Consider the following 24,991-nt stretch of genomic DNA (forward strand, 5'->3'; position numbering starts at 1 on the left):
CATCTACAAATCTAGAGCATTGAGTGTGTTTAGAAGCTGATCTCTTGGAGCTGTGCTCATGGCTTACAACATTAATAGAAGGAAAAATCACACAATACTGGGTTATAGTCCAACAGGTTTAATTAGAAGCACTAGCTTTTGGAGCACTGCTCCTTCATCAGGTGGTTGTAGTGCTCTGAAAGCTAGAGCTTCCAAATAAACCTGTTGGACTATAACCTGGTGTTGTGTGATGTTTAACTTTGTACACCCCAGTCCAATACTGGCATTTCCAAATCATGAACATCATTAGAAGCTGCCCCATTGTCTCTGTTTCTTACTTCAACAAAAGGAAACACCAATGTGTAGATGCCAGTTGATTTAATATTTATCATAACAGAATAAAACGGAAAAGCTCCCCTCTAGGGGCTGTTACTGAGTCTGTAACTGTCCCATCTTCACCCATTCAATTTTCTTCTTGATACCATAGGAGTCGAGTGTCAGATCAGCGTGCTGCCGTTTCAGCACCTCCAGCTTTTGCCGCAGTCTGTCGCTGGTGTCTACATTATCCTCATAGTCACGAAGGAGCACTTTGTTACACAGGAGGCCACACTTCTCCTTCAGTTTGAAATTGGCTGCACGGACTCTGTCCCGCGCTTGTTTGGTTTTGGTCAGAATTTCCCGTTTCTATAACAAACACAAATAGAGTTACAGAGTCATAGCAGGCAAAGCCACACCCCAAATCAAACATCAATGGATAATGTTGGAAAAAAAATACAGTTGCTATCCAAAATGACTAGGTCTGATCTTTGCTCAAACCTGTTCATAATGAAGCAGTGTTTCCAATGTTTCAAACAATTATCTTTCAAAAGTACTGTACTGGCTGCAAAGTGCTCTTGAGTATCCAGTACTCATGGAAGATGCTGTAGAAATGCAGACCCTTTCCTTCACATTAAAATTGAAATATGATTGGGCTGATTTCAGTATCACTTAGCATAGGCTTTGATTTTATCACAGATATTAACATAGAGAAGATAAAAGGATTATTAAAACTTCCTGAAAAACAATCATATTTCCAAGTGACAACTGGGCAGCTGTAGCTTGAGCCCTTCCCTGGTCGATGCTCTCAAATCTTAAATCTGAAACAAGAAATCATTTTATTAAGTGCATCTATCTTACTGGGGAGGGTTCAGGCCAATCTAAATCCAACCATGTGCTCTTAAAACTCTGTTCATATTTTGACAACTGTAACAAGTTTCACCAAGACATCTTTAATTTTTGTTTAAAAAGACTCAATTTGCAATCTTCTAATTCAATTTTTTTTAAGTGAATCCAGGTGTGCATCTTTGCAAAAAGTAATCAGTTTTTCCTTGGGCCATGTTTCCTGATCTGTGTATTAAATTTCACTGAAGTCCATCAAAAAGATTTTGTGATTTTGTTTTATAGACAAATAGACTAACAAATAGGGGTAAGAATATAAGCTCCACTCGCATTCAGTGGCACAGATAATTAGACAAAGTTTACAAACAGAAAGGGCATTTAGCCCAATCACTCTATGATCACATGAGGTTCCTTCCATGTACTTCACATCATCTATCAGCATCTCCTTCCATTGCTTTGTCCATTGTGTGTTTATCCCTCATGTTTATACAACTTAAATATACAGTTGCTGTTCACATCAAGCCATTCTCTGGGCATAAGTGCCACATTCTCTGGGAAATTTCGAACAGGATTTATTTTTGACAATTTAATAATGTTTTCCTGTTAATATTGCTAACAACTCCAGCTGATTCGGAGAAACCACAACAATGGTTGGTGACATACTAAGTGAAGTAACATGTCAGCCTCTCCTGAAGTTGACAAGGAGGAATATTGTTGGAGCAGAATGATGGAATTCCACTCTCCATCTCACCAGTTGTAGCTATCCAGGGAGCGCTTGCTGCTGACACTGGGAAGTAATGGGAAGTGGTCCATTCCTAGCACAAGCACCCTCCCTCTAAAACATATGCAAAATACTGTGGATGCTGAAAATCTAAAATAAACACTGAAAGTGCTGGAGAAATTCAGCAGGTCAGGCAGCATTCTTGAACAGAAACTTGAGTAAATGTGTCAGGTCAATTGCTCTTCATCAAACGTTCTGGTGAAAACTCATCAATTTGAAATGTTACTCTATTTCCCTCTCTCCTCAGATGCTGTCAGACTTGCTGAGTCTTTTCAGTATTTTCTGTTTTTATTTCTAGCACTCTTCCTCTTGAGCAAACTATTCAGACAGGTCAAAAAGTAAAGCTGCAATTCTTAATCTTTCCATGTGGGTCTCTGCTAATGTTGCACACTGGGTATACATTTTCGATGCTGAATGTTCTCTCCCATTCTGCTCTGGGCAACTGTTTGAGTTCTGTTCTTGCTCTGAAATGAGGTATATATGTTAATGGCATATCCTTGTATCAAAGAGCTCAGGTATAAGCTTTTGTCTATACACAGTATTCAGTGCTCAGTGGTGCATGATCCATTGTCCACCTCACCCCCAGTTTATAACAAAAACAATCCCCATACATACTGCATGACAACCTCATGTTTTTGCTGTGTTTGATCACTCCATTCCATACTGCTCATTCCATACTGGAACTTAGGACTCAGGAACAGGAGTAGACCAATGAAGACTCTTGGCCAGCCCACTCCTTGCCATTGATTCCCTCATCCCAATACCTGCTTTTCATTGCTTCCCAATGCCCCCACGCCACAGTGCCATACTTGCTCGCAGCCCCCACCCTGAAATATCTACCCTTAACACCTCAGCAGTGGTCCCCGCCCAGCCCCATCCTGCTACCTGGGCAACGACAGCCTCAAGGTCCATGAGCTGGTTTTTCTTCTCGACATTCTCAGCTTCCACATACTCCAGCTTCTCCTTGATATGGGTCATAATCCCAACGGTAACTGCAATCTTCTTCCGCATCTTTGTGACTTCCTGTAAATGAACACATTGTTCTGAACGTCCATTTAAAAGTGAAGTAACATATGAAACAGTTGTGTCCGAATTCGACACTTCAGAATTTGAACTCCAGCTTACACCTAAATGTTCCATACCTCATCTAATTTTCCATCCTTCCCCTTTTCTCTTACTTTGGAGAAGTTACCAGCTGACAATGAGTTAGAGTTAGTGACTGAACATACTTCTACCAGTAGCAATTCAAGAATAGCATCAGCAACAACAATGTTGGCTTCATCTGCTCCACTGACACCAGTTATATTGTCCTGTGCTGGCCACGCTGGAATCCTTGTATCAAGGTGTGTCTGTTGTTTTCCATTTAATCTTTACACATAGATAGTACTGCACTGTTCCAGGATGATAGGCAGCAGTTGAAGTTAAGTACAATCTAAAGATTGTTCTAACTTGGTTTATTTGTGGTATATAAAGTCAAAGTGTCCAAATCAGGTCACGTACACAATGGATACAGGTTTCCTACATGCCAGGCCCTCAGGTTCACAGTTTGTTGATAGGCCAGTGCAGACCTAATCCGACCTGATTTCCTGTCCTCCTGACATATTAGGTTTCACTCCTGGAAGAATTGCAGGACCTTAGTTTAATTATAGAAACCGTCTTTATTGAGACAGTACTGCTGAAACTTTATTTACATACAGCAAGTCTGGTATCTGTTACCAAAAACACATACTGCTGAGAAAAAACACACCTTTTATTTTCCCTTCATGTTTTCCAGGCTCAAACTCAGCTGTTCTGGAAATAAGCCCCAGCATTAGAACATAGAACATTACAGGGCAGTACAGGCACTTCAACCCTCAATGTTGCGCTGACCTGTGAAACCATTCTAAAGCTCATCTAGCCTACACTATTCCATTATCATCTATATGTTTAACCAATGACCATTTAAATGCCCTTAATGTTGGTGAGTCCACCACTGTTGCAGGCAGGGCATTCCACCACCTTACTACTCTCTGAGTAAAGAACCTACCTCTGACATCTGTCCTATACCTATCACTCCTCAATTTAAAGCTATACCCCCTCATGCTAGCCATCACCATCTGAGGAAAAAGGCTCTCACTGTCCACCCTATCTAATCGTCTGATCATCTTGTATGTCTCTACTAAGTCACCTCTCAACCTTCTTCTCTCCAATGAAAACAGCCTCGAGTCCCTCAGCCTTTCCTCAAAAGACCTTCCCTCCATACCAGGCGACATCCTTCCTATAATGTGGTGACCAGAACTGTAAGCAATACTCTAAGCGCGGCTGCACCAGAGTTTTGTCCATCTGCAACATGACCTCATGGCTCCGAAACTCAAACCCTCTCCCAATAAAATCTAAAACATTGCACATCTTCTTAACAACCCTATCAACCTGGGTGGCAACTTTCAGATATCTATGCACATGGACACCCAGATCTCTCTACTCAACCACACTACCAAGAATCTTACCATTAGCCCAGTACTCTGTATTCCTGTTACTCCTTCCAAAGTGAATCACCTCATATTTTTCCATATTTAATTCCATTTGCCACCTCTCAGCCCAGCTCTGCAGCTTATCTATGTTCCTCTGTAACCTGCAACATCCTTCCGCATTGTCCACAACTCTACCGACCTTAGTGTCATTCACAAATTTACTAAACCATCCTTCTCCGACCTCATCCAGATCATTTATAAAAATGACAGAGCAATGGCCCCAAAACAGATTCTTGTGGTACAGCTCTACAAGTCCCTGGTGAGGCCACACTTGGAATATTGTGTCCAGTTCAGGTCACCCTAATATAGGAAAGATACAGAGGCTTTGGAGAGGGTGCAAAGAAGGTTTACCAGGATGCTGCCTGGACTGGAGGGCTTGCCTTATGAAGAAAGGTTGAATAAGCTTGGACTTTTCTCTCTAGAGAGAGGGAGGAAGAGAGGACACTTCATCGAGGTGTACAAAATAATGAGAGGAATAGATAATCAATAGCCAGAGACTTTTCCCCAGGGCAGGATTGACTGGTACGAGAAGTCATAGTTTGAAGATATTGGGAGGAAGGTACAAAGGAGACGTCAGAGGTAGGTTTTTTTACACAGAGAGTTGTGAATGCATGGAATGCGTTACCAGCGGTGGTGGTGGAAGCAGAGTCACTGGGGACATTCAAACGACTGCTGAACATGCACATGGATAGCAGTGAGTTGAGGGGTGTGTAGGTTGTTACTATATTTTACATTAGAATTAAATCTCAGCACAACATCGTGGGCCAAAAGGCCTGTCTGTGCTGTACTGTTCTACGTTCTATGTACCACCAGCAACTGAACTCAAAGATCAACATGTCCCATCAACAACCACCCTCTGTCTTCTTTCAGCTAGCCAATTTCTGATCCAAACTGCTAAGTCACCCTCAATCCCATGCCTCCATATTTTGCGCAATAACCTACCATGGGGAACCTTATCTAACGCTTGACTGAAATCCATATACACCACATCAACTGCTTTACCCTTCTCCACCTGTTTGGTCACCTTCTCAAAGAACTCAATAAAAGTTGGTGAGGCATGACCTTTACAAACCATGTTGACTATCCCTAATCAAATTATTCCCTTCTAAATGATTATAATCCTTTCTAACACTTTACCCACAACCAAAGTAAGGATCATTGGTCTATAATTACCAGGGCTATCTCTACTCCCCTTCTTGAACAAGGCAACAACATTTACTTTCCTCCATTCTTCTGACACTATTCCTGTCAACAATGACGACATAAAGATCAAAGCCAAAGGCTCTGCAATCTCCTCCCTGGCTTCCCAGAGAATCCTAGGATAAATCCCATCCAGCCCAGGGATTTAGCTATTTCACACTTTCCAGAACTGCTAACACCTCCTCTTTGTGAACCCCAATCCCATCTAGTCTACTAGCCTGTATCTCAGTACTGTCCTTGACAACATTGTCTTTCTCCAATGTGAATACTGATGAAAAATATTCATTCAGCAACTCTCCTATCTCCTCGGACTCCACGCACAACTTCCTTGACGTGTTATTGTCCTTGACGGGCGCTAATCTTACCCGGGTCATTGTTTTATTCCTGACATACCTGTTGAAAGCTTTAGAGTTTGCCTTGATCCTACCTGCTAATGACTTCTCATGTCCCCTCCTGGTTCTTAGCTGTCTATTTAGCTCCTTCCTGACTAACTTGTAACTCTCAAGCACCCTAACTGAGCCTACATAAGTCTCCCTCTTCCTCTTGACAAGAGATTCAACTTCTTTAGTAAACCATGGTTCCCTCACTTGACCATTTCCTCCCTGCCTGAGAGGTACATACTTATCAAGGACACACAGTAGCTGTTCCTTGAACAAGCTCCACATTTCAATTGTGTCCATCCCCCTGCAGTTTCCTTCTCCATCCTATGCATTCCTAAAACTTGCCTAATCACATCATAATTGTCTTTCCCCCAGCTATAATTCTTGCTCTGCGGTATATACCTTACCCTTTCTATCACTGAAGTAAACATAACCGAATTGTGGTCACTATTGCCAAAGTGCGCACCTACCTCCAAATCTAACACCTGGCCTGGTTCATTCCCCAGTACCAAATCCAATGTGGCTTCGCCTCTTGTTGGCCTATCCACATACTGTGTCAGGGAACTGACCCATCTAAAGTATTCAAACTATAGCATTTCCAGTCAATATTTGGACAGTTAAAGTCCGCCATAACAACTACCCTGTTACTTTCACTCCTATCCAGAATCATCTTTGCAATCCTTTCCTCTACATCGATGGAACTTTTCAGAGGCCGAAAGAAAACTCCCAGCAGGAAGACCTCTCCTTTCCTGTTTCTAACCTCAGCCCACACTACTTCAGTGGACAAGTCCTCATCAAACATCCTTTCTGCCACTGTAATACTGTCCTTGACTAACAATGCCACACCTTCCCTGTTCTTACTGAAAATATTAAACCCTGGAACCTGCAACAACCATTCCTGTCTCTGCTCTACCCATGTCTCTGAAATGCCACAACATTGAAATCCCAGGTACCAACCCATGCTGCAAGTTCACCCACCTTATTCCGGATGCTCCTGGCATTGAAGCAGACACACTTCAAACTGCCTTCCTGTCTGCTGGTATACTCCTGCAACCTTGAAACTTTATTCATGATCTCACTACTCTCAACCTCCTCTACACTGCAGCTACAATTCAGGTTCCAATCCCCCTGCTGAATTAATTTAAACCCTCCCGAAGAGCACTAGCAAACCTCCCCCTCCCACCCTCCCCCCACCCCTCCCCAGGATATTGGTACCCCTCTGGTTTAGGTGTAGACCATTTGTATGTAGTGGTCCCACCTACCCCAGAATGAGCCCCAATTATCCAGGTATCTGAACCCCTCCCTCCTGCACCATCCCTGTAGCCATGTGTTCAACTCTTCTCTCTCCCTGTTCCTTGCCTCGCTAGCACATGGCATGGGCAACAAACCAGAGATAACAACTGTTTGTTCTAGCTCTAAGCTTCCGCCCTAGATCCCTGAATTTCTGTATTACGTTCCCATCCCTTTTCCTACCTATGTCGTTGGTGCCCATGTAGACCATGACTTGGGTTGCTCCGCCTACCCTGTAAGAATCCTGAAAACACGATCAGAGACATCACAAACCCTGGCACCTGGAAGGCAACACACCAACTGTGAGTCTCTCTTGTTCCCACATAACCTCTTATCTGTCCTCCTAACTATAGAGTCCCCAATGACTAATCTCTACTCCTCTCCCCACTTCCTTTCTGAGCAATAGGGACATACTCTGTGCCAGAGACCTGCACCCCATGGCTTACCTCTGGTAAGTACCACCCCCCACCCAACAGTATCCAAAACAGTATGTTGTTTCACAGGGGAATGGCCACGGGGATCCCTGCACTAAATGCTTCTTAGCCCTTCTAACAGTTACCTAAGTATTTTCATTTCTAGGAGTAATTACCTCCCTGTAGCTTTTAGCTATAACTGTCTCTGCCTCCTGAATGATGCTGACTTCATCCAGCTTAAGCTCCAATTCCCTAACATAGTCTTCAAGGAGCTGGAGTTGGGTGCACTTCTGGCAGGTGTACTCAGCTGGGACACTAGTCGTGTCCCTCACCTCAAACATCCCACAGGAGGAACATCGCACTGCCTGCACTGCCATCCCTTACTGAGAAACTAAAGAGAGAGAAAAAAACCTCACCTGATTTCCCTAGTGTTACAACACGGGATAAACCCTCCTGCTTAATTTAAACCTGCAACACAGAAAGGATTTATCCCGTGCAGTAACCTGTGAAAATTTGATAGGCAGAGAACAATTTAAAGTGAGAATTTGCAACTTTCTTCCTTAAAGTAAATCAGAGAACAATTAACTGACAGCTATTTATACATCCTTTATCTAACCTATCTTTACTTTCCCTTCTATAGTACTGACCTGATAAAACACACAATTAAGATTAACGGGAAAATTCAATATTTAAAACCAGCTAGCAGTCAAATCTTCTCTTTATCTTCGTCAGTGGATTGGCTCTCCAAGTCAGTGTTGAGGTTTTTCTCTGGGCAAATTCCTTCTCTAGACAGGTACCTCTCAGAGAGAGGTCTACAGCTGTTGGTCTGGTGGCAGTTCTTTAGCTTAGATTAGATTCCCCACAGTGTGGAACAGGCCCTTTGGCCCAACAAGTCCACACCGACCCTCCGAAGAACAACCCACCCAGACCCACTCCCCTACCCTTACCCCTGCCTAATGCAGCTGACACTATGGGCAATTTAGCATGGCCAATTCACCTAACCTGCACATCTTTGGACTGTGGGAGGAAACTGGAGCTACCGGAGGAAACCCACGCAGACACAGGGAGAATGTACAAACTCACACAGACAGTTGCCCGAGGTGGGAATTGAACCCGGGTCTCTGGTGCTGTGAGGCAGCAGTGCTGACCATTGAGCCACTGTGCCGCTCCACCCACCTCTTCACCTGTTCAGTTCTCCCCAGTCTTATACCCCAAAGTATCGGATTGTGTCATTAGCTTTTCAAGTTGTCAATATACTCAATTCAAACTTGATTGGAATTTGGAATTTTTCAGGGAATAATTTAAACTGATTGGCCGAATTAAAATCTGTTTTGTCATTTCCAGGCAACCAGCTACTTCAGTAGCTGGAGCACATGTTGCATTGTGTCTTGTTGAGATCACTTGGTGCTGTCACTGCTGGCTTTTACTCTCTTAAAGGTGCAGTACACCCACATCTTCATAACACTAGCATTAGAACTTTTAAGAACAGCGAAAGAGAAAGGAGCTAAAAGTGAGCAGAGTTTCACTATTAATCCAACACTTAGAGTCAGAGTTGATTTTTACAGCATGAAAAGAGTCCTTCGGTCCATGATGTCCATTCTGGTCATTAAACATCTATCTATTTTAATCCCATTTTCCAGCATTTGGCCCATAACTTTGTCTGCAATGGTGTTTCATGCGCTCATCTAAATGTGTCTTAAGTGTTATGAGAACTCTGGCCTCTACCAGCCTTTCAGATAATGAGTTCCAGTTCCCTCTAGGTGAAACACTTTCTTCAAATTCCCTCTAAACCTCCTGATCCATGCCTTAGAACTGTGCCCTTTGGGAATTAAACTCTCTACCCTGGGGAAACGGTTCTCCCTATCTACCCAACTATGCTCCTTAGAAGTTTGTTCAGCTCCAACATATTTCCCCTCTGCTTTCTGTGCTGTGAGGAAAACAATCTCAGCATGTGTAGACTCTCTTCATCTCTGAAATGCTTCACTCCAGACAACATTCTGGTAAATTTCTTCTGCACCCTCTCTAGTGCAATCACATCCTTCCTATTGTGTGGAATCCAGAACAGTACATTGTGTTCCAGCTGTGGCCTAATGTCTTACACAACTCTGCCATAACCACCTCTCCCGCTCCCTTCCCCCCCCCCACCCCTCCATCCCCCCCATCCCCCTCTTCCACTAACCATTTTTCTATTCTATGCCTTGATTAATAAAGGCATGAATCCCATAAGGCCTTTTTACCACCTTATATACCTGTCCTCTGTCTTCAGGAATCTGTGGACATGCACACCAAGGAACCTAAACTTCTTTAGATTTCCCACAGTCCTATCATTCAATGTGTACTCTCTTGTCTTGTTAGTCCTTCCAAATGCATCACCTCAGGATTAAATTCTATTTGCCACCATTCAGCCCATCTGAACAGCCTGTTTGTATCAATCTGTATATTTACATTCCTTGAAAACATTAAATGCTCTTTTATGATCTGTTTCCTCTGTCCCTAAATTTCCAGCACCACACTCTTGAGTCTAATCTCCAGCATCTGCAATCCTTACGTTCACCTAAATTTGTTAACCCTGGTTGTCTGGCATGTCCTTCTGTTCATCTGGATGTACTTCAAAGGCGAGATGGAATAGAGTGAATGTGAATAGATGGTTTGCAGATGGAAGGAAACTCACAATTTTGACCCCCACCTGACATCAACAAATCCCATCAGTGGACAGTGGAAATTCAGGCAGATTTTGCTTCCCCTCCACAATCCAAATGTCAGGCTGAGATCAGCTGACATTTCAATTAGGAAACTATCTTTAATGTTCAGATGGCCTAGGGCAAGAAATTGTTGTTGATTAAGTAAGGAGAGTATTGATCCAAGTGTTCCACAACAGCAATTTAAACAGTCCATCCAGCTTGAGGAGGACATTGACAGCTGTCTTCCTGCTTACCTCATTGCGCTCCTCAATTTTCTCCCCATAAGACTGGTTCTCGATTTTCAGCTGCTCGTAGTCAATCAGGTTTAATCCACCTGCCAGCTCCTCCTTCGCCTTCAGCTGATACTCATAATACTTCAGTTTATTCTTCATCTTGATAGTTAGGAATCGAATTTGCCTCATCTCCTTCTCTTTCTGCTCCTCAATATTCTGAATGCGTTCCAATTCCTACAGACACAAATGGTGTAAGTTACTTTTTATGCGTTTACAATGAATGAATATTGGTGTGGGGGGAGAATTGAAGCTTTGGTCTCACTCATGTATTGTTTGAGCTTAGAGTGTTTGATACTGACAGTGGAGTCTACAATAGAGACTGCCTCATTCTCAGCTGATAAGCATAATATTAACAAAAGAAAAAGTATCCTGGCAAAGAGATCCCAATCAATTTTGAAGATTAATGACTAAATTTTGAAATTTTGCAGCTTCTAGTTCTAGGATCAGCTTGAGACCATGTCAAAGAGTCTAGGTCTCATTATTATACTTTCTTGGTTGAAGGTTGCAAGTGAACAAATGGGAAGCTAATTGAAATAGCTTCCCATTAGTCTGCAACTCCCTTGAGATTGTAAAATTACCAGTGAATACCCTTGGAGTTTTCCCAAATGAAAATACTGGAGTTGAATTTGTCCCTCAACAAGAACAGTCAACTCTCTAATAGGTTTATTCAGTGGAAGACCAAGTAAGGGAGATTCCATGACCTACTGCCCCTCACAGAAACTCACATCCATGTGGGCATCAGGTAAGGGAATGCAGGTTCCTATGTTAGAGTTTGGATTCTGCTCCCCTTGAAGACAGCTTAAATGGTGGCATTAAATGATAATATATTGACCCATAACCAGGACCATCTTCAGTAACAATGATAACATTCAAAGAAAGTCTTGTTCTCTCATATCTTGTCTCCATTCTATCTTTATCTCAATAGTTCCTGTCTTTTTCCAACTTCTCTGCACTGCTATAGTCTTATTCCTACTAAGTTCCAACTACACTCTCCGACTTGTCACTGCATTCAAATTTGATTTGGTAAGAATGGAGTACACCATCTCATTGGGCACACTCGTATGTACATGATCAGAAGGGAATGATCAGAAAAAAAAAATGAGGCAGCAGCTTTTATAGCTTTTCACAAATTCACAGAGTCAGTACAGACACATGTGCTCATTCATTCAGTCTTAACTGTCAGACTGGGCAGCTTGGTTGGTAAACAAAAGACTAATCCCAACGAGAAGGTGAATATCTGATTCAAATTACAGTATACTGTTAGGGAATTTGAGTGAGGTTCAGGTTTGGGTGCATATCTGAGCAGTGCACCCCCATAAGGCATTTGCTGTTTTTTCTTGTCTAATTCACAGAATGTCATCAGCCCATTGTGTCTGCACCAGTTCCCTGGCTTGGTGCCAATCTACTGCCTTTTCCCCATAATTCTATACATTTTTCTACTTAAATAATCATTTAAGTTAAAGCAGGTACAAAGACTGCCACACAATGAAGGCCCAGGTGAGGCCTAGTCTGACTTGTGACTACCAGTGGAGCCTCATATCATCTTTAGGTTCGCCCTTCATCCACGGAATGTTTAAAACCTAAGCCATCAGCCAAACTAATACCACTTTTAATGCATCTTGGTTTCTCTCTTCAACCTCGGTGATGTCCTTTATCACACACCTTGTCCCTTCATCTGACTTTCTGAATTTGAAAAGACACACTGGAATTGATTTTATTACATGGAGCTTTTATGTAGAAAGCCATCTTAGCTGGTCCTTGAGAAGTTGTCTAGTTGGGAATGGTGGGAAGAGGAAAGGATAGGTGCATAAGATGATATTTGCAAGCAGCTGAGAATTTGTCCAATTTCTATTTAAAAAGCAATATCACTCCTGCAAATTACTCATATAAATTTCTGCAGAAACTCAGTAGGACTCGAAACATTGACCCTGCTTTCTCTCTCCACAGATGCTGCCAAACCAGCTGAGTTTTTCCAGCAAACCAGCAACTCATCTGGTTTGGCAGCATCTGTGGAGAGAGAAAGCAGAGTCAACGTTTCGAGTCCTGCTGAGTTTCTCCAACACGTTCTGATTTTGTTTCAGATCTTCAGCATCCACAGTTCTTTGTTTTACACACTAGAAAAAAAATAGTTGACCTACCAGTAATGCTGCATGTCTTCCGGGCCGTTTGTTTATTATGGTCTTTGCCACAGATCTCTTCCTAGACATAAACATTCTCCATGCATATTCTGTCAACTGCTGCTTCTCCTCACATTGAGCAGAGAGATCAGCGACCTGTTCCTGGTAGGATTCAACCTCCTCTCTATACATGGCCTGCAATTTAGCCAGAGAGTCTGTGCCCAACAAGCAAACTTCAATTAGTGTCATTCGTTCAGGTTCTTCATTAACTCCTTGGTGCTATTTAACAGCCATCATAACTTGTTGTGCCATTTCCACAGATCTATAAACTTACACCACTGGGTCTACCTGTTCCTGCAGCCCAGTTATTATTGCACCCTTTGGTTTATGGTGCCAAAATGAAACTACCCTCCAATGCTTCAGAGTGCCAAAAGTAACCAGCTGAACATGGTCTTGACTGAACATGAGAAACAACTGCTTACTGAAAGGTCTAAGTAAGATGTGGACTTAGGTGGGGTGGGATAATTGAAAGGAAGTGCAGTCATTGTTAGGACTGTTTAACTGGAGTATAACTCTCTGATGTGAATGTCTTATTGAATGCCTTCAAAAAGTCCATATAAATAACACCCATAGACATGCCCTTACTTAGCACATCAGTTGGTTCTTGGATTTTTAGATTAAGGCTGTGCATGTGACCAACTTCCTGTTCATGTTCAGCTGGTTACTTTTGGCATTCTGAAGCATCACAAGATAGTTTCATTTTGGCACAATGTGGAGTACCATATACTCAATACATGCTATCAGAACCCTCATACCTACTCTGTCGGTCAATAAGGTTATGCCTGCACATTTGTGTTTCAAAGTCCATATTCCCATTTAACCCAATAAGCCCTGATTCCTTAGTCTAACAAGAATCTACCCACATCTACTTTAAAAATATTCAAAAACCCATCTCCATTGCCATCTAAAGCAAAGGGTTCCAAAGTCATACAATACTCAGAGAAAAAATTCTTCTCATCTATCATAGAGGTATACAGCATGGAAACAGGCCCTTTGGTCCAACTCGTCCATGCGGACCAGGATTCTGAAACCTGAAAGGGTGATCCCTAATTTTAAAGGACAAACACCTTGTGGATCATAGGCAAGTGTAATTAAGATCACCAGGGCTAAAGCAATTTGGGGTGAGCCCTTGAAAGTATCTTTTGAAGTGTGGACCATGTTTAGAATTTTGTACCAACCGTGTTTTATGGGCATTCTGTACTTTACTCTTATTTCCCAACTCAATTAAGAGGCTGCCCTATTTGTCCTGCAAATGCCCAATTTCTGCACCTTGCCCTTAATTTTATGACATCAGGCTATTCTGGGAGACAGCTACTTGTACATTCTGCTGAAATCAGTCTGACCATATTTTACATGAAATCTTTAACATTAAAATCCATGACATTTTCAGAGAAATTGCAGTAAAGACAACTTGGGGTTTGCTTCTGTTTAAAAGCACATTAATGTTTAAAAGTGTATCAAAACTGTGCAATCTTTAAACTACAAGCTGCACTTCACCATATAGATAGTTCACCAATGCAACTGTGCATGCACAGTTCAATCTCACTGACTAGCTTTAATGGCAGCACTCTCGGTTATCTATTGTTTGGGAACAAATACTCTATTAATGTAGGCTTCTCTGCAAATATTGGATTTATATTCGTTTCTAGAATTGACCTGATGTCAGATATGCTCGTCACACCTCAATCTCCCTTACCCATGAACTTCACATATCGTTGCTCATAGTCTGAATGGGTTTTCTTTAACTCGGCCTTTGATTCCTCTGTCATCTTCTTTCGGTAGTAATCTGCTAACTTATTCTGTATTTGGTTATTATGGTTCCTCAATGTCTGCCGTTCCACAAATAATGCCTGAGCAACAATGGGAGGAACAAGGATTTTAATCAGCTTTGCATTTTATTATGAATCTGTTTCATAATAACCTCTTGTCGTTTAACACTATTTATAGATAACCAAGGTAAGAATAAGAATAGACTGAACTTTAGGCATTTTCATTTTCCTAGGCAAAGAGAATAGTGAGCATTTGGAAATGTATGCCAGCTGATTCTCTAACATTACTTCAAGGAGGAACTGGGACTTAAACACATGGTGACTCACAATGCTCTAGTGATCTTGTACGCACGCAACTACCCTACAGTAGAGGATGTTTAAAATAGAGAGTGAAATAGGGAACCTAACAAACTACTGAGAGAGTAAAAGACTGGGAAATAATGTAAACAGAAGAGAAAAACAAATCAAAAACAAAGGACTTACTTGATATTTGTATTCCATCTCCATTCGTTCAAAAGTTGCTTGTTCATCTTCAACCTCATCATCAATCTTTTCTTCATTAATGGGTGTCGCTAACAGAAGATGAAAGACACCCTTTAAAATTATATATTTTCCGTCATGGCATCTGATCAGAATTCTTTTGAATTCTAATGTGTGTTCCTTGCAATAGCATTAGAAACATTTGTTCTGATTTGTAAAATAAAGTCAGACTCTTTTCTGGAGAGCTTCAACAAGTGTGGAGGAGATGAGTGACAAACTTACAAAGCTCAGCAAAATGGGATGATGAATTCTCCTGATCCTGTATTCAGCTTCATTTGTTTGTACACAACACCTCATCAGGGAGCAACCTATGCCAATAAGGGAGCCCAACCAATGTGTGCTTATTAATTTAGATGGATGAAATCTCAGATAAGCTCCCATATGTGTTTGAGCTTCTTACTGCCTGACAGTCTTGTGTACTACGCTACACCAGACAAAGAACTAGGAAAATCCACTCTGAGATTATTAAAAATCCAAGTGCCTGAAATCATTCTCCTATTGCTGGTCCTACATTCAAACCTGCTAATGGGTAGAATATCCATTTTTAATAAATCACTGTGGCAGCAATTTTTTCCTAAGTTATAGCTCCCAATAAATTAATCATGGCTTGCTCTTGATTTCTTCCCAATATCCATAGTGCTTCTAAATACAAGTTGATATTTTCATCCAGGTGCAAGACATTATCCCCTTTCCTTCACGATTCATTGCAAGTTGTACCTTCCTTACTTAACTTAATGCCATTCAATCATTGTGGTTCTGGTTTTCATGATAATCTTACCATCTGATCCAAATGTATGACATACCTTTACATTGATGTAATTTTCAGTGTACCATCCTCTGCCATGTAATCATACCTTGTCTCTCTGGTGTTCCAAGTTCTAAGATTGGTGGACCATTTGAAAATTCCTCTTTTGCAAGACCATCATCACGTGCTAAATCTTCACCGATTATAGTCAGTGGTTCTTCCTTTTCCCCTTCTGAAAAAGTCATGCTAGTGGGTAAAGGTGATGTGGTCTTCTCCATTTCTTTTGTTTCTTCAGGCTAGTTAATGATAGAAAAAGTTGAGTGAAACAATGTGAAATGGTAGCAGGGTTGAAATCTGAATTTGAAAGATGCTTTTGCAGCGTGTGAATTGGAGTGAATATCAGGCTTTCTCCAATCGGGTATAATAATGATCAATGACCATCTTAGGGCATTTTATATAAAAATTGACATTTTATTTTAGTAATGTTAGCATAGTGTTCATACTTGGCACATACATAGCAACCACATTTGAATACTGATTTTTGAAGTTTACATATTATTGAACTATTGCCTATTTTGTTCATACAGCATTTTTTGGGTGTTAAACCTTGGGGTTAATTTCTACAGCCATGCACAGTTATTAAACTGAAGGGATGCATTGCCACCAGTGGCAGTGTTGTGTCCGTCAGGCACACTTTCAATAGTAAAGTTAGTTACTAGCAAACCAATGGCCACTGCTTATGCATTGGTAATTAAAACCAATAATAGCTTTAATGATGCAACTATGTTCAAAGCGACCAGTTTGCAGATTTCAGACAAATAGAATTTTGGAGCAGGATCTCTTAAAGGCCAATTTAAATTCTGGAATCTCATGCAACTGAACTAAGAAAGAAATATTGATGGTGGAGGCAGTAGATGCTTGTTGATGTGATGCCAATCAATGATGTAGTGAGTCTCAATGATTAGGCAAAGCAATAAACTTTACAATGCATTTTAAAAGATATGAGGAAGTGGGAGACAGGGAAGCTTAGAGGGGCAATTGCAAAACTTAAGACCAAGAAGTGTGAATACATGTCCACTAATTGCCTCACAAATGAAGTGAGACATTGTTAGCAATTTCAGAAGTTATAGACGTGGGGGAGATTAGAGAGGTACAGAGGGCAATGTCATGGAGGGATGTGAACACAAGGATGAGAAGTTAAAATATGGAAGCCTTGTGGGGCCAGTGATCAGGGGTGATGGGTAAACAGGATTGTTGGAATAATATTGGAACCAATTATTAAAGAAGTAATTGTAGAACATTTGGAAAATCACAACCTAATTATATACTGCCAGCATGTGTCGCATCTGACAAATTCTCGACTAGACTGGGTAGAGGGGAACAGTAGATGTGTTGCATTTGGAATTCTAGAAGGCATTCAACAAGGTAGCTCACAAAAGGTTAAGTCATAAGAGCCCACAGTGCTGGAGGAATCATATCCGCATTAATAGTGAATTGGCTCGTGGGCAGAAAACAGCAAGTGGGGCCAAGAGGTTCTTTTTTCAGGTTGGTGACCTGTAGGAACCAGTAGGGTTCTGCAGAGATCAGTGCTGGATCCACAAACAGTTTGCAATATATACATTCATGGCTTGGAAGAACAAAGTGATTGTACTGAGCTAATTTGCAGAATACTCAAAAATAGGTGGAAAGTCAGGTTGCAAGAGGGATACAGTTAACAGAGACATTTTGATAGGTTGAGTAAGTGGGCAAAAAGTTGTCAAATAGATAAAAGGTGGGAAAATATGAACTTGTTCATTTTGGGAGGGAGAACAAAAGAACAAGGTATTACTTAAATGGAGAGAAACTGTAGAAAGCTGCAACACAAAGAGACTTGAGGGCACTGTGCACAAAACAAAGAAAATGAACACTCAGGTGCAGCAGGTAATCAGGAGGGTTAGTGGAATCATAGAATCACAACAGTGTGGAAGCAACTCATCGAGTCCACACCAACCCTCCGAAGAGCATCCCAACCAGACCCACTCCTTCCTTCTATCCTATCCCTGCACCTCCCATGCCAATCCACTTATCCTGCATATCTTTCAACTGTGGGAGGAAATGGAGCACCTGAAGGAAACCCATGCAGACATGGGGAGAAGGTGCAAACCTTCAAGAAAGACTAGGGAAGTCTTACTGCAACTGAGCAAGATGCTGGTTGAGACAACATCTGGTGTCGTGCAAGCAGGTTTGATGCCCTTATTTAAGGGATGATATTATTTCATTGGAGACAGTTCAGAGAAGGATCATCAGGATGATCCCTGATATGGAGGGATTGTCTTATGAGCAAAGGCTAAACAGGTTGGGATTCTCATCATGAAAATTGTGTGAAAACAGTTCTGATGAAAATTCAATGACCTGAAACATCTTTCCATAGATGCGGCCTGATCTGCTCAGAATTTCCAACTTTTTTAAATTTTTACTTTTAGCAGAAGAAATGGTAAGGATCTCAGCAGGAGATCGGCTGAGACGGGTGATATTATGGAGGTGGAATTAGGCAGTTCTTCATGTCAAGAATTGGCCTGTCAGCTTAGCAGTTCAGTCAGGGACAGATGGGTCCCTGAGGCTGTTCTGGTTCAGACAAAGGCAGTGGCCAGAAAGGGGGAACACAATTTATGGCAGATACTAAAGGCAATAGCTTTGTTCTTCTTAATTTTTAATTGGAGAGAATTGTAGCTCATACAGGAGTGGATATCAGACAAAAATACAGAAACAGCAAGACATAACTTGCAGAGGTTAGGGAGATCGAACTGGTGGCAACTGACTGAAGAGATAGGAGTTGCAGACAATGGCACTTGAATATTATTATAGACTGGTAGACCATCATGGGCAAGGTAATTATAAACATGGGCACAAGAATTTGTTTATAGATGATAAGATATCACTGTTTGAACATGTTGTAAAAGCAAGAGCAAATACTCACAGCAGTCATTTCCAGCTCAGCAGTCGTTAATCCTTCAGAATTAAAAGACTCACAATTAATATTTTTATTTTTACATTAATCAAGTCGAAAGATAATTAAATCATATTGTGGAAAATTTGTCCAATCAATTTTGCCCCTTACTCTCCTGACACCATGCTCTCTGTCTCCTCTCTGTGATGTCTCCAACACTGAAATCAAGACCCACCATTCTACATCCCAGTCTAACATCTCTCCACGCATCTCAATACTATAGAGTTCCTCAGCTCACTTAGCCTCTCCTTCCCCCATAATATACATGTTTAGAAGATTCAAGCCTTGTTAATATTTTAATCATAGCTCTCTAGGTCTGTCTGTGTTGTCTTTTCAATCTTGCTGGTGGCCGAGATCATACCTTTGGCCTTCACCTTCAGCCTGGTGGCTTCAAAATATTCCAGAGAACAGACAGCATGGACCTTGCAGCTGGTCCTGGGATTGCAGGCTTAGTTAAAGATTTATTATAGTTTTTTTAATAAAGTTATCATAATTATGACATTTCACTAATATAAGACTTTTTTTTTGTTCATTAACTTTTTAAAAAACCAAACAGGTCATTATTCTGAATTTAAACAACCGATTGTCCCTTCAGTAGAGAACGCAAGGTGCTGTATCTATTATTTTTACTCTTTCTGCCCTTTTTGTTCTGCCTATCCTGCGCACATCTTCGAGTAGATTCCTTCACTTTAGTCATTATTATAACTCAGGAATCACTCTGATTTACAGGAGAACATCAACAGCATCCGAAGTGGAAAAGGGAATTCTGTCAATACATTCTCCTTCATTAGCTGGTTTGACAGCTAAACTTGGAGGGAAAAGTCACCAGCAGAAAGCAACCACTCAGCCACTGCCATGCTCTGATGGGGTTCTGAATGCTCTCTGTCTTTATTCAGACAAACATATCTATATTGCTACTTGGTTCCTTTTTTCTCTTTAATATTTCTTCAGGTATGTCATCACCTTTCTGTTCCTGAATATCTGGGCTTGCTCCATCGCTGGGAGGAGGAAAGTTTATTTCTTTCACATCACTGACAGTTTCCTCCTCTTGCACAGCTTCAGAATGTTTCTCCTCTCCTGCAGGAGTGCCAGGATTGATCCCTGCAACGGCGTAGAGAAATGAAACAATTATGTGCTTTTCAGCAGAACAGAGTCGCCACGATGAGGGAGAGGGGCTCTCCCTGGTCGAGGGCACCATTACTGCCTGGAACATCCAATGGAAGCAAGGATTGCTCCATGACTGCTGGTGAGACCTACCTCCCTGTCTATAATCAGGCAGCCCCATTCTGCCTGGCACTCACTCCACTCCAGCCTCAAACTCTCAGGCTGGTCGATGCACACAAAGTAACAAAACTTACTCAAAAAGATGCTCGTAAGTTTCTGAAATGAGTGAGTGACAACAGATTTGAGCTGAGGGAGGAGTGGTGCTTTCAGCAGAGTCTTTGCCACTGTTAACATACACAGCTAATATTCACATGCAAGCCCCTGTGCCCTTTTCACCTGGTTCCTGTGTTGCTGTTTCAATCCCCATTTGGCTCAGACTGGGGCCTGTGGTCGGTGTGTGGACTGGTGGGTCTCCTGCAGCCCCCTCCTCATCTTCCTCTTCAATAAGGGCGGCTGGGACTAGGAGAAAGAAATATTGCAGTTTGCATCCTTTCGGATTGAGGTATGAAGCAACCCTTTCAGGGGGTTATTCACAGGAGATGCCTTTTCAAAAACCACACACCACACAGAACACTATCACACCAGGTCTAGCACACCTCGTACAATTCCACAACATTTCACAGCCAGTGAATTACTTTCCGAAGTGTTTGTGTTGTTGGATTGTGTGGATACCTGCAGGTTCATGGACCGAGAACGGCAGACAGCCCCTAAGCCCTGATGTTTGTGCAGTTGGTTACTAAGAGGAGCAGGCACCGGGCAGGAAGGTTAGACGTCTCTTGATCGAGCTTTGGATGCTGTCTGATGAAATACAATAAGCCCAGCTCCCCTCTGCCTGTTCAGTGTAAATGACCCAACAGCAATGGGACGAGCAGGGGCTCCCCTGAAGCCGTCGCTACCAGGATTCCCGTAACAATCGGAGCTGTGTTACGTGGTCGAGAACGGTATGGTCTGGTCAAACCCCCGCACACACACACCTCCGCAGGGCAGCACTGCGCTGACTGGGATTCCGAACTGGGAGTGACACCTATTCCCTCCTCCCAACCCCAACCCACACACACACACACACACACAGACATCCCCCCAGACACACTCAGAGAGACAAACACACAGACACCCCCCACACAAAGAGACAAACACACAGTCACCACCCCACACACACTCAGACAGAGACAAACACAGAAACATTCCCCTGACACACACAAACACCCACAGAGACAAACACACACACACCCACACACACATATACATAGAGTCACCACCGCACACACTCAGAGACAAACACACAGAGACACCCCCCACACACATAGAGACTAACACACAGAGACAACACCCCACACAAACACAGAGAGACCCCCTCTGCACACACATATACAGACATACACACGCACACACAGAGACACCCCCCAATATACACATACACTCACAATGACACACATCCCCATCCCCATACACACACACCCCTACATACCCCCATACACGTCACACCCATACACACAGACCCCCCCACACACACACTCATCTACCTCCATCCACTCATACCGCATATACACACACACACCTACATACTCACACATACACACACCCATACACGCTTACAAACCCTCCCTCCACACACACCCATATATACACAAACACAGATAACTCCCTTACATACACATGCACAAACACACCTCCCCCCACACATATACACAGACACCCCACCATATATATACACACACGCACATCCCCATCCATACATACAGACACGCCAGCACCCCCACAACCATACACACACACCCCCATAGACACGCACACACAAATCCATACACATACCCCCCCCCCCACACACACCCCATATACGCGCACACACCCATACACAGATACACACGCACACAAACACCTCCCGCCCCCCCTACACACACACACAAAGATTGTTCTTGGAGAAAGTCTGGACAGCAAAGCTGCCAAACAGCGTTACCTCCTCTTAAAACCAGTGGAGGTTTTTTTTTCAAACTTTGTTACAATAATATCCTCAACAACGAATATACAAGTAACGGTAAAACAAACGCTACACCACTGTTGACAACGTTAATCCGATCACCCACCGAAATTAACGATCAGCAGGAACCCCAAGAAATGACAGCAACTTTTTTTTCATTAAATAAAATAAGAATGAATTACACTGTAGCACTTGCTGCAAATCACACTTTTATTATTAAAAGTATCGCTTCCAATCGGTAAGAATGCTAACCAAGGCAAAATTAAAGGTAGTACAATAACTCACCTTGGTCTATGTGAGATTGCTGTGGACTTGGCTGTTGCTATTGGGGGGGAAATGAAAGCGTTAACAAGTTGTATTGGAACGGATGGAGACGGTAACACTGCTGGTAACATCACTGTTGATTGGGTTGGGCGATCACCAGTGTAACTTCATGATTTTCTTTCCATCGTAAACCTCGTTTAGTTTCACTTGTAGCCAAAAACAACTGCATATCTTGCTCACGACCTTGAGTACGAGCCGGTAAAATCTGGCGAATCCCCCGTAAAAGCCGAAGTTATTTACATGCGAAGGCCTTAGAGCAGGAATCTGACGCCATAAAAATGTAACTTTATATCTTCTGCCTTCTGCAATACTGTAACAAATGGATATGAACAGGAGCACACCATTCGGCCCTTCCATCCTGTTCCGCCTAACAGGTCCTGGTTTATCTGACTGTAATCTCAACCCTACTTTTCCACTCAAAATCTTTTACCTCTTTGCTTAATGAGAATCTATCTGCCTCTTTTCTGAGGAACGGTCACCGGACCCGCAACGATAACCCTGATTTCTCTGCACAGACGCTGACTTGCTGAGCTTTTCCTGCAATTCATGTATTTATTTATATCTGTCTCTGCCACAAAAGAAAACTATTCATTCTGTGCCAAGTAACAATAATTTATTGTGCATCAGTATCAACTCTTGCCTTCCCTAAACTTAAAAAACATGCTAAAACTGCCCGGTGAACATGCAGTGACTGGAATGTAAACATGTGTTCATAGAGAATGAGATGCAGACAGACCGAGATGGTGTCAGAAGATACTGTTTTATCGAACCGAGCTTCCCAAAGATTGTACTTGAGCTTAGGTTGGGAGCTGAGGTCTAAGGCAGGTACCCCTCTCCCCCCAGGGCTGGGAGCTCAGAATGGATCCCACGCTCCCAATGCCCTCCCTTGGTCCCCTGGAGTCAGGTCTCCCCAACTGGGGTAGGAAGAGGTCGGATGGCAGTGGCTGATCCCAATCCCATTCAATGAGCATTGGAGGCCAGGTGCTAGGGGAATGCCCTGGGGACTACTCGGGTGAAGGACAGTCCTGTGGAGGCGGGCTCGGTAGGGGAGGAGGAATTGGGGGACAGTCCCTTGAGGTGGGGGTGATTTCCTGAGCATGGGGGATGGGAACATGATTGGGGGACACTTCATGTTGGGGGGAGAAAAATTGGGGAATAGACCACGGGATGGAGCTGGGAAATAGGGGGCAGTGTCCAGGGATTGGGGGCGATTCCCCAGAGATGGGGTGGAGGATTGGGGTCAATCTTGGGAGGGGGGTCAAAACTGGGGATAAGACTTCAAGGGGAGGGGGAGGGAGGGACCGCCCCCAGGAGGGCGAGGTTGGCGGTTAGTCCAACAAAGGCAGGAGGGATGGGGATTGGGGGACAGTCCCTGCCGGTTTTGGAGGGTAATTGGGGGACTGTTCCTGGCGGTTTTGGAGGGTAATTGGGGGACAGTCGGTGGGTGGGGGATGGTGGAGGTTTTGGATGAAATTTCAAAACAAGAATAAAACGTTCAGTCAGGCGGCAGCCAATGGGAACACAGGTACCGACGCCATTCACAGAATGTGACCAATAGGGACAAGATGGGGCGGGTCGGAATCCGATGGACAGCCGCTCGGACCAATAGGAGCACAGCGAGGGCGGGACCAGGGCCTGAGGCCTGCCGGTTGGAAATGAAACCGCGGATTCGATTTAACTCGTTAATCCCGAGCGGAGAGAAACACCCGCCGTCACCGCATGCCACAGATGACGCTTTGCTTTCCGCTCCAAGTCAACAATTCGGTGAAAAGGCTGTAAACCGCCACCCTTTACCTCACGGAGCTCCATCATCTCGGCGTCTCCGTTACCAAGGAGACCGCGGCGTCATCAGGCCACACCCACACCCGGCTATACCCCTCCCCCTCCCCTGACCCCAGGACACACACCTCTCTCACCTTGAGGTATATCCCCCCTCCAAACCACCTCTTTGGGATATTCCGCTCCGCCCCACCCCACCCTACCCCCCAACTAATTGGTACATATTCCCTCCAACCCCCCCACCCCACCAGAACAAAGACCCTAGCTAGCATTTCATTCCATATACTAACCACTCTCTGCCTCTTACATCCCTCTTTAATATTTTTACTTACCTTAAAATTACACCCTCTAGGTTTGAACTCCCCTACCGAGTGAAAGATTGATATTCACCTTATCTATACTCATGATTTTGCAAATCTCTCTTAAAAAAGACCCCTCAGCCTCTTACAGTCAGGGAAAAAGCTCCCAGATCCTGATTATAATTCAAGTCCTAGTAACATCCTTGTATATCTTTTCTGCACCCTTTCCAATTTAAGAACACCCTTACTCGAGCAGGGCGACCAGAACTATCCTCACCCCTTTTTCCAGCGTTGTGTCTTCAGTCACTGGGAGAGATCAACAGTTACTGGGAAAGGCAGGAAATTGGAAGTGAAGTCTCAGATTATCACAAGACTATCGAGTAGCTGAACAGGTTCTAGAGGCTGAGCAGCCTACTCCTGTTCCTATTTCTTATGGTCTAGCTGATGGTGTTTCAAGTATTCACTAAATACTGCTTAAATGTCTTGAAGATAAAGGCCCCAAAAAGCCCTAAATATTCCTCACCATTCAAAAGTTTGCAATGTAA

General features: G+C 43.0%; 1 protein-coding gene across 2 annotated transcripts; it reads right to left on the reverse strand.

Moving 5' to 3' along the window:
- Nucleotides 1-408: 408 nt before the first annotated feature.
- cfap184 (cilia and flagella associated protein 184) lies at nt 409-24,226 on the reverse strand. Of its 2 annotated transcripts, XM_072588956.1 has the most exons (12): nt 24,163-24,226; nt 22,330-22,366; nt 20,403-20,525; nt 19,866-20,003; nt 18,873-18,904; nt 16,026-16,212; nt 15,115-15,203; nt 14,559-14,712; nt 12,824-13,017; nt 10,647-10,859; nt 2,804-2,941; nt 409-663 (listed from the first exon to the last, which is right to left on the reverse strand). In XM_072588956.1, the coding sequence occupies exons 1-12, from the start codon at nt 24,178-24,180 to the stop codon at nt 409-411; spliced, it is 1,578 nt and encodes a 525-aa protein (XP_072445057.1). In that variant the 5' UTR covers nt 24,181-24,226. The 2 variants fall into 2 exon arrangements, with proteins under 2 accessions (XP_072445057.1, XP_072445058.1); XM_072588957.1 differs by lacking the exons at nt 22,330-22,366; nt 24,163-24,226 and adding an exon at nt 20,739-21,072.
- Between the last annotated feature and the right edge of the window lie 765 nt (nt 24,227-24,991).

The sequence above is a fragment of the Chiloscyllium punctatum genome, chromosome 18, assembly GCF_047496795.1.
Source record: "Chiloscyllium punctatum isolate Juve2018m chromosome 18, sChiPun1.3, whole genome shotgun sequence".
In the NCBI taxonomy this organism is placed as follows: Eukaryota; Metazoa; Chordata; class Chondrichthyes; order Orectolobiformes; family Hemiscylliidae; genus Chiloscyllium; species Chiloscyllium punctatum.

Excerpts from the sequence above, each read along its gene's own strand:
- cfap184 (XM_072588956.1), bottom strand. Across the intron at positions 20,526-22,329 it reads GCAATCTCACATAGACCAAG|TCCCAGCCGCCCTTATTGAA; the intron begins GTGAGTTATTGT and ends TCTTTCTCCTAG. Across the intron at positions 20,004-20,402 it reads AACAGCAACACAGGAACCAG|GGATCAATCCTGGCACTCCT; the intron begins GTGAAAAGGGCA and ends ACGCCGTTGCAG.